The sequence below is a fragment of the Myiozetetes cayanensis genome, unplaced genomic scaffold (genome assembly GCF_022539395.1).
Source record: "Myiozetetes cayanensis isolate MyiCay16 unplaced genomic scaffold, myiCay2020 scf21, whole genome shotgun sequence".
NCBI lineage: Eukaryota > Metazoa > Chordata > Aves > Passeriformes > Tyrannidae > Myiozetetes > Myiozetetes cayanensis.
In genome coordinates, this window is record NW_026087423.1 from 8,346,656 (window position 1) to 8,357,482 (window position 10,827).

Below are 10,827 nucleotides of genomic sequence, written 5' to 3' on the forward strand. Positions count from 1 at the left end.
CCTGAGCTTGCTCTTAAGTAGCAGACAGTTTCCATACCTTAAGGCACAAACTGAAATCCGCTTAACAGAGAGGGAATGGCAATCCCCCTGCAGCCAGTCATTCACACCACACAGAATGGCCAAGGTGCCACCCAGGCTCTCCTTTAACACCTGCTCCTCAGAGGCATTAAGCCTGCAAGGGACCTGTAAGAGATTGTCACATGTATGGGAACGGCAGTAAGATTAACATTATCCCTGCAGGAGTGGGAGTGAACATCTGCTCCATCCAACACTCCATTTAACCCAGGGAGGCAGAGTCCAGAACTGCAGCACGTCCAGCCAAGGCAGGAGAGCAGACCAGGAGCCCTTGTCACTCCTGCTGGCGGAGTCAAGGTGGTCCCTTCACAGGCAGGGTCCTCCTGAGGCCTGGAGCAAACCTCTCCTGCAGAAAGGGGTCGTGCCTCTAATGCAATCAACCATCGGACAGCTCAGGGAAGCTGACACCATTTAGACTTCCAAGGCCAACAAAACACCTCTCCCCAGGTGAAAAATCCGAATTCCTCCATGCAGAACGCAGCTCCCGCTGTTCTGAAAGCAGGGGGGTTTTCTAGAGTCTCCAAAAGGCCACTATCAGCACCACTCGTGAATCCAGGGTGAAGTTCCAGATATTGAAGCTTCCTCGGTGACTGCACCATGAGGGCAATGAGCCTCTCAGAAGCACAGACACCAGCCCCAGCAGGGAGCAGGAGTTTTTCACAGGCAGTTCCATGAATGCCCAAGGCACTCAGCAGAGCTCTGCCTTCTAGGAGCATTAGGATTACCATTAAAATATCATCCTGGGTTTATTACCCTGTGATTTGTATCTGTGGGGTTCCTCATCACTTACAGTAGCTTTCCTAACAGAGGTGTCAATAAGCTGCACATCTTCCTCGTCCCCTCCTAAATCTTTCTTCCATTTGTCTCCTTTATTATTTAAGTTTGTAGCTGAAGTGTCATCTCTGATATTGCTTCCTTTCAGACTCCTGTGTGAGCTCACTTCTAAACCTCCCGCCCTTGTTTCCCCCTTTCAGAAAGGCCAGCACACACATCTGGAGCTCTGAAGTGCTGAGACTGTTTGGGTCATTTCTAGAAGGGAGAAAGGGAGGAAAAAGCAGTAGCTGATTTATCTAAGATCAACAGCCAAGAAACCAAGGGCCAGTGAAGAGCTTTGTGCTTGTGTCACTAAGTAAATAAGCTGTGGCAAACGCACACTGCAACGTTTCCGATGGCAATTGCTCTTCACTCACAAAGGGATGGCCTCATTAATTATATCAGGAATGGCACCAAGTCAGCCTGTTCTACGTTCAAAAACAAACAATCAAAAGTGGCCTTCCAGCTCCCATTTGAGCAAACAAACAAAAAATTATTTGAAAAGACCATGTTTAGAATTTCTATTCTAATACTAAAACTATTGGAAGCCACTTCTGGAAAACCTTGCTTTTCCTAACACCATTTTTCAAGCCTTCCTGCTTCAGAAACTGTGACAATAGTGTAACCTCAGCTTGCACTAAAAACAATCAGATTCAGGTTTTTCCATCACCGTCTGAAACACAAAGAACCAACTCTATTTTCTTTGGAGGCAACTGAAACAAGTACTTTTCCTAATCATCTTCATAATTGTTTTATGGGCATGTTAAAGGTTTCCTTCCCAGAGCCAAAGGAAAAATCATATGAAAGCTGTAAAATCTTTCTATAGCCATCAAAGAGTTTAGAAAGCTTGCCTTTTTCCTCAGAAGAAGCTTAGAAGTTTTGTCTTTAAAGAAACTGCTCAGGCCAATGACATTAAGATATCAAAGGACAGACGAGGAAAACCGTAAATGCAATTAATGTCTGCATACAAAGAAAGGAAGCAGCATATAGTCTGTAGTCTACTAATTAAAAATAAAATACCAGATTAAACCCAAACTGGTCCAAGTTTCTAAACTGGTAAGGATTTTTGCTGCTGTTGTTGTGCTTTAAAAAGACAGCCCTTTCTCCCTAATAGGAAAAGCAAGCAAGGCAGCATGAGCAGAGTCAAAGCAGGAACCCCAACTCTCCTACCCCTATTTTACTGGGTGATCATCCGTGACTTCCACATTTGGGTCCATCCAGCTCATTCCCTCCCTTTATCAGGCACACCCTCCTGAAGTGATTCCCATCCAGGTCTTCCATCAAAGATCAAAGCACGGGGAATAAAGGCTGGACTTTTCTGACTCCAAACACACCTTCAATCATCTACCCTCACTTTCCATATATTCTTCCCTTTCATACCTATTTCTCCTGCCCTGAACAGCACAACACCCACATCTTTTTTCCCCAACTCATCTCATTCACCTCTGTCCTCTTTATCAGATCTCCTCAAAGTACAGCTCCAACCTCTTTTCTTCTCCACAGAGTCCCCACCATCCTCAGAGACTTCCCTTTCCTCCTTGCCATTCCATCCACCCCTCCTGCTGAACATTTCCTCACTCACAGGAGTTTAGAGAGTTTGTAACCCAGGCTCAAACCCACCCAGTCAGCTGAGACAACCTTTGTTTGACTTGAACTTCACAGGATCTTTCCTGCCCCCCTTCCTGTTTCCATCCTTGTGACCTCTGTCAACACCATCCAGCTCATCCTGTGGCTTTACCTTGGCCCTTCAAATTCATTCAGTGCATTCCTCAAAGATCCTCTTAATTTCACTCCAAATCTCAGTGAGTTTCCACCCTCACTCCTCACCCTCTCAACTCTTCCTGCTTTGCAACAGATCCGAGTCCTGTTATTAGGGGGGAAAATCCCCACACACTAATTTACAATTTACTCTCTACTTCAAGCCTGTGACATCCCAGAAATGCCCAACCTTCAGCTCAATATGGCCACAAAGCTCCCTTTATTCCTCCCCACCCCTTCCCAGCTCACAGCATCACCAGATACCCCTTTGTTTGATTAAGACTAACCATAGCTTAAGGACACACAGTCAGATAAGCAGCTGCTCAAGTGACTCTATATCAATTCTGCTTTCCAAAAGAATGGAAAGAATGGAATTTTTTTTCCCCACATGGGAAAGTAACAAACAAGAATGATTCAGTGACCTACTAAAGGGGCGTGTGGAAAAACATGAGTAAAGCTAAGACCTGAACTTCGGGTTTCTTGGCTTCAATTCCTCCTGCCACTCAGTAGAAAGAAATTAAAAAGGGGGAAGGGGAAAGAACTGGAAATCAATGTGTTAATTTCTGTTGCCATCAAATAGCATTCACAGCACATCATAAACATGCAGCACAAAATCTTCACTAAAAGAAATGCCAAATCTCAACAGTTCAGCCAAGTTTTTTCAGAGTACGCAACAGTTACTGAGAACTGGCAATCTGAGGACAGAGCAGCTCCCTCTTCCCTGTTTCAGCAATCCATCAAAAATGATGGTTATGAAATCCATCTTGTATTTAAGCCAGGAAATAACATCTGTTTACTGAGTGAAAACACCAGATGAGAACTACAACAAAACATGTACATGGTAAATCAAAAGATGATATCAACAATATGCTTTTTTAATGAAAAATGTGACTACTGTGCACATACCCCTGCAGTAACACCCTGCACAACCAGGCCCACAGAAACCACTAACAGCTTGGGACCTGCAGAACCACCAAAATAGCCAGGAGCAACACGAAAAAATTGTCCCTGTATCCAAACCTCTGTCTGCAGAATTTGTCTGTTTTGCTTTGAGTCATGTGTAGCCCTGAAGACACCAAGACCTTAATTTGAACCAAGGCCTTCTCACACTACCACTACTAAGTGTTTACTTTGGCAAAGAAATGCATCTTTGAAGGGACAACAGCTCAGCAATCATTCTGCAAATTGTCCCCAGGTTCAAGGTTGTCAAGGTGGAATTTCAAAGTGCATCTTACTCAGAGCTTAAAAGCTTGTGACTATATCAAGCATTTGACATAAGCAGGGTAAGAGGCTCAGAACCAACGTCCTGCTTCATACTGCACCTTGAATACAGCATCCTTGCTTTGAAGGGAGCCTTGTTATGGTTAAAAAAGACTCATAACACAGCAACTCTGTTCAAGTTTGGCTTAATTCACAGGGTGAATACCAGTGTTTTTATCAGAGTAGTTTCTACAAGCAGCATGTGAAATATGGAACTAAATTCTGGAAGTTTTTAATCTCAAACTTGCCATCAGCATTGCTAAGAACTTCCCCAAACAAACACATGATGCATTCACAAAGAATATGTGGCAAAGGTGCTTTGGAAACAAGCTGACCCCTAACGTCAGTCCACCGAGGAAGGGAATATTTTTGGCTTACATGAAGTAAAGGGGTCATATTGCCAAAGAAGAGAGATGAAATCTAGAAATGACCTGGCAAGCTGTTCACAAGGCAGCCTTTGTCCCAGTTCCCAGACCCCACTCTCCTGTTCCATGCAACTTCAACAGGCAGGACCCAGAAGGTTTTAGACAAGTATCTCACGCCAAAGTTAAAGCTCTTACCTCAAGCACAACACCTGGCACGGTGTTTATGCTCTTATCAGGAGACAAGAGAACTCTGAGGCTACTTAGGAATAACTGAGCCCACAAAGTCATCTTCATCTGCCCTATCAACCCTAGCACTAAGGTAGGCACAGACTGACATAATAATACGTAATAGAAGTTTAGAAAGAACATCACCCAAGTGTGTGAGTCGTATTGTTAATAATTCCTAAAATAAACCTTGTGCTTTGTTTACATGATCTACATGACCACACACAACTGAGAATTGTCTCTACTGCAGAGATTGTCTCCCAAGCAGTGCACAAGAAGGGAACCTTCATACAGAAAATTAATGACTTACAGGGGTCCCAGAGCCTCATCAACCTCTTACTTCTTTACAGGGCATGAATACAACACGCTGGGTAAGGCTGACTGAAATCTGCACTGTCACTTATCTCCCTTACACCCAGAGAAAATAACGAAAGAATTGTCTTAAATCTACTTTTTCCAGGAGCAATAAGTTGTATTTCCTACTCCCAGCAATGATTACATTAGTCATTCCAGCAGGATTTACCTCCCTGTCCTAGAGACAAATTATCACAAGGTCATTGACTCCTAACACTCCTAACATTTTTCAGAGCTCCACATGCAGTTTGGAATATGCAGATCTGCATTTCCAAGTGCCTATTTCAGGTTTTGACCATTAGACAAACTATACCTCATTGTTCCCAAAGCAGAGTTTTCCACAGGGAAATCCAATGTCCCATATTCCAGCCTCTTAGGGCAGTAAATGGTTTACAGTGCCCTTTTGTAAAGCACAAATTTTCACTTCACATGAGCCTTCAGACCACATTCCACATGGAGCTGAACAGGATTCTTCCACTGAAGACAACAGGCCTCCAAAATTAAGAGAAAAAATTCTTCTGCCCCAATCTCAGGAAAAAAACCCTTCACGATACGCCGTTGCTGGAACATTTCCGAATACAGTTCAGCTCTGGAAAGTTATTTCTGGGTAATGTAATTATTTGGATAACGGTAAAGTTACCATTAAAGGCCTTTACTAAATTAAATATCAAGATGACATATCATTTTACTTAATTCTGCACACTGCAGGTCATACAACCGCCAGCACAGTTTCTCATCAGAATGAGCAGTGTCAAAGCTCTTTTTCATTTCAGAAAGCACATTTTTTAAGATCTTTCTGCCTTTACACCGGCCTGCCTGCCACAGTGGCAATTCTAGCTACCTCCACACACCAAGGTCTGCAAGGTCACCTTGTTTCAAAGAGCTGAGATGAAGAGGGTAAGAAGGGAAAACCAATGTCCTTTCACCTCTGTGAGTGTGGAACAGCTCCCCCAGTCAATCTCGGGAGAAAAATGGGTGACATTTAGATAAAGCCCAGCCCGCGTGATACCTGTCGTAAACCCCGGTGTTTATAAGTAACTTATTGATTTGGAAAATTGTTTTTAATCTGCTCACTGCGCAGGGGACTGTGCTATAGGCATATTTCCCCCTGTGGAACTGGCTTGTCTGAAATGAGACTTTTCAAGCCGTGCAACTGGATACGTGACCGAAACAGCTGTGATGAACATTAGAGTCGGCTTGGCTTGTACTGCTCGAAGGCACAAGGGAATCGCTTCTCTGGTGTTCAGAAAAGGCTTTTTTTTTAATCATAGGAAGTCTGACAGTTAACAGCAGAAAGCCAAATAAAAAAATAATAAATAAATTACATCACAATTAAAAGAGCCCAGGCTACACCACACATCCGTGATTCAGCATAAATTTGGTCACTTCCAAACATAAACCACCCGAGGTAATGACCAAGGTAATGACAGAGGTAATCTAGAAAAACTCTGCTTTCTAGTCCATCAGCAAAGTTAATGGATACCACTGTTTTACTGCTTCTCTTTAAAACTTTAAACACTGAAACACTAGAAAGGGGTGTCATGTGTAAATAAATACTACACAGAGAGCTCTGTTACAGCAGCTTCCTTGGGATTGTATTTAACACAGCTCTGGAAACATGGGGAGTCAGCTCATGCTCCCACAAAGCGAAAAAAGCCCACTCTGCACCTTTCTGTGCTACAGTTTTGGTTTCCACACTTCCCAGTTCTTTTCTGGAGAGAATTTCCATTCCAGCACGGGAAATGTTAACCCAGAATCCGAGTGTTTTGTCAGTGCTGGATCTGACATAGTGGGAAAGGTACAGCTGAGGCAACAGCCACAAAAATATCTCCATAAACCAACCAGGATCAAACCCAACCTGAAGCACAGCACAGAAGGCAGTTGCTGTTTACCTGAGGAGGACATGGACAGAGACCTACAACCTACACACTCAAATTAATCAACTGTTAAACAGAGATAACTCCTCATTTCATACCTACATTCATCACCCCAAACCAGACTTTCCAAAGTTATTTTAATCCTTTTTAGACCCAAGTTCACAGTCGGTTTGTTGAGCAGATTTAAAAAGCTGTTGAGTAACCAGGCTGGATCTGGGCAGGATGTTTCAGGGCTGCAGCTGAGCAAACCCTGAGGTACCCAAGCACAGAAGCATTAACAACGTGCTCTTCTCTGGCAGCCTCAAAGAAGATATTCTCTGCACCTTGTCTCACACCACCACCAGCAAGCAGGGTAAAATTATTTCTTCTAAAATAGATTTAGTGCTGAGTTTGCGCATCTGCACCAGAGTTCACTACTGTCAGTTGATGTGACAGATTTACTTCTTTGCATCAGATGTGATCCTTAGTTTCAAAATTCCAAGGACTTACTAGTGGAAGCACAAAATAAAACAAAGCTGATAGAGGCCGATGAGCAGCTGCACATGAGCAGTCTTCTTATGGCCCTTGCAATAATACTTGTGGTTCCTCTGCAGGTTCCTCCCAGCTTGTTCAATAAAGGCAGACTAGTTAATTTTCCATTAATGTTTACATTTTTATTCCCTTTGGAGGTGCAAGTATTTATGTCCACTGTTGTACACACCTTATCTGAGGTTCGCTCTCCTGCCAGTAACTAATAACGTGTTCAGCAAATATTATCAAAATTTGAAGATTACTTACATTACACCTTCTCAGTGCTGTACAGAACAGATAGTTCTATTGTTTCCCCTTCACTGAGCGATACTTAAATAGAGGAATATGGGGTGGGCAAAAGTTAATTTTCTTTAAGCAAGCAAACGTGGCTCCTATAAATGGAAATAAATATTTCTGTTGATATGCTCAGAGGCATTTTCCATCATCCCCTTTAATCAACTTCCAAAATACGCTCAGCAGAGAACATCAGATTGGATCCAATTTCTGCTATATCACAGGGAACAAAAGGCTCCAGCAGACACACATCTTTCCAAAACACTTCTATTCCACGGCTCTGCCTCCATTTTGGACGGCAGACAAAGGGGATAAATGTGAATATAACGCCTTGTAGAAGAGATGAGAAGCACAACCGAAGTCGGAGCAGAAGGTGCAGATAAACCCAGGAAGTGCTGCTGCCAGCTGCAACCACCACAGGAACAAAGGAAACGGCGACAGAGCCCGCTGGCTTGAGTTTGTTATAAAAATAAAATTTGAGGAGGGGAGAAAAAGGAAAATTGGCCGGGGGTCTCACACGGAGCGGGCCACGAGGGTTCGCTCTGCCCTTTAAGGGTTTCTCCAGGGACTGTTCAGCACTAGAGGCTTCCACTCGCTCCCAGCCCGGCCGTGGGATGCTGAGGGTTCCCGGTGGCACCAGGAGCCGGGACCTCTCATCCCTCACCCCCCAGCCCTGATCCCTCATCCCGGGGGGCGCAGTGACAGCCCCCCCGCTCCCCTCTAAGCCACGGGCCTCAGGCCTAAGGAAAGAACCCACGAGGATCCCCAAGTTCACCGAACACAAAAGCGGCCCCGATCCCCACGCGTGGCTCGGCTCGGGTCCTCTGGGGGGTCCCCGCCGAGGGGCGACGCCCGGGCCGCGCCCCCGCCCCTCACGGCGGCCTCGGGCCCCCGGCGCGGTGCCCCCGCCCGGCCCCGCCGGGGCTTTCCCGCGGCCGTGCCCCGCTCCGGGCGGTACCTGTAGGCCAGGGACATGCACTCGAACAGCTTCGTGAGGGACGCGTCGATGCTGAGGCGGCCGCCGGCGCCGCCGCCGCCGCGGGCCGCCCCGAACTGGTAGGTCTGGCAGGTCTGCTCGTTGACCGTGTCGAAGTCGTAGCCCTTCTTGGGCGGGTGTTCGCTGTGCGGCGACGAGACCATGAAGTGCCCCGAGTGGATGATCTGCGGGCCCGGGGGCTGCCCCCGGCGCGGCCCGCACCGCCGCCCCCCGCCCGGCGAGGCCCCGCCGTCGTCCGTGTCCGACGAGTCCTCGTCGGGCTCGGTGCGGGGGGACAGCGGCCCCGCCGCCCCGAGGAGCCGCGCCGGCCGCATGAACACGTCGGCGGCCATGGCCCCGCTGCCGCCCGGCCGAGCCCGCCGCCCGCTCTGCGCCGCCACCGCCCCGCTCCGCCCCAGCCCGGCCCCCGCCGCGCTTAAAGGAGACGGAGCGGCCCCGCCGCCACCGCCCTTCCCCTCAGCCCCCGCCCCGCCTGAGGGGACCCACCCGGCTCAGTTCACCCACCCCGGTCACCGTCACCCACCTGGGTCATTGTCACACACCCCGGCCATCGTCACCTCCACCGAAGCTCACGAGGGACTCCCCCCTCCCTCCGGGGTTCCACCGGGATCACCAAAAAAAGCAGAAGGTATTGGTGCTGCTGCGCTGTCCCCGCTGCGGTGGTTGTTTTGAAATGTTTAAATTTTTTTCTTTTTTTTTCTTTTTTTTTTGTGCAGTCAGAACGCCTTGCTGGGAGATGGCAGTTAATGCTTGGTTTAATTAAGCCCTAATTAATTTAACCCTGACCCTAACCCCGCTCCTGCTGAGGATAACTGGTATAAATGAGCCAGCAGGGCAATTCATCCGGGAGGTCAAGGAGTTTAAAAAAAATCCCCATAAACAAAAACACAAGAAATTTCACCTCAACATGAGGGAGAACTTCTTTCTGTAGAGGTGGCAGAGCACTGGAACAGCTGCCCAGGGAGGGGGTGGAGTCTCCCTTTCTGGAGACATTTCAAACCCACCTGAAAATGTTCCTGTGCCACCTGCTCCAGGTGACCCTGCCTGGGCTGGGGGATTGGACTGCATGATCTCCAGAGGTCCCTTCCATCCCTAATGATTCTGTGATTCTGTAAAACATTCCTAAACTTACGGGACTGTGAGGAACATGGAAATATAGAATAGCCCAGAACTGGCTGAAGAATGTTGACGAGATAACAATTGTGCTAGATATCTAATTTAAACTGCCTTTAACACACTATATTGCTTATTATTTTCCAGAAGCCATGGCACCTGGAGAAGAAGCTGGAGACCTGCAGCAAGCGCTGCTGGAGTCACAGAGAGAGCAGGACACAGAGCTTCTCCTGCCAGGCTGGTGGCTCACACCCCACGGTACCTGCTTGGTGGCGCCTGTGAAGGAACCACGATTGTTCCAGGGGAAGGAAAGATCGGATTTCATCCTTCTCAAAAGCATAAAGGAAACAATGGATCCTGTAGGTCAACATGAAAGCACAGCAATAGGGCTGGTGGGGGAGAGAGCAGCATCCTACAGCACAAACCCCAGACACGTACCTATGTGTACACAAAGTCAAGAGGAAAGGCCTTGAGTGTGCCCTGTAGAGCAAACCTCCATCACCAGGACAGCAATCCTACATGTCATACTCCAAAGCATCAACACTGAATTGTGAACATTATTTCAGTTCTAGGACCTCATACTTAAAATGAAAAAACAGGCTTGTCTACATAGCCATGCTCAGGAGGGGCAAAACCTCCAAATGCTACTTCCTCTGCTTTGTAAAACCAGAAATAAGATCAAGGGGAGCTCAAGAGATTGAGAGCAAGTCTTGGGCATGCAAAGAGGAGCATTCCTGCAGTATCCCAATTACGCCCATGCAATGATCCAGCGTTCCCCATTAGCATGAGATCAAGGCTGATCACTGTGTTTAGGGCAGGAGTGGTAGGTCAAACACTCCCCCACACACGAGAGCAGCAGGAAGGAAAGGCCACATCATGCGAGGGCTCTCTTAGAGATCTTTAAAAACCAAAACCAATGTTCAGTTCTTACTCAGCATCACCTACCTCTCAAATTCTGAAGGCCAGTCATATTTAGCTTCAAAGCTGGTTATTGCTACCTTATATTAACATTTGCTTAAAAAAAAAAATAGAGAAAAAAAGTGCTATCTCCCAGCAAGGCATTCTGAGAATATTTTAAGTATAAAATAAATAAAACATTTCAAAACAACATTTGCAGTTTTACAGTACCTATTTTAAGTCTTCCATGTAGTTCAAGAACTAAACCTGAACTAAAAAAAAATCATGA

General features: G+C 46.5%; 1 protein-coding gene across 1 annotated transcript in view; it reads right to left on the bottom strand.

The window, feature by feature from the left end:
* MLXIP (MLX interacting protein) overlaps window positions 1-8,872 on the bottom strand; it is a 45,549-nt gene extending 36,677 nt beyond the window's left edge. The window contains exon 1 of the mRNA XM_050318158.1: window positions 8,490-8,872. Coding sequence (XP_050174115.1) covers window positions 8,490-8,860 — 371 coding nt within the window. The 5' untranslated portion in view covers window positions 8,861-8,872. The remainder of the gene's footprint in view (window positions 1-8,489) is intronic.
* Window positions 8,873-10,827: the final 1,955 nt, after the last annotated feature.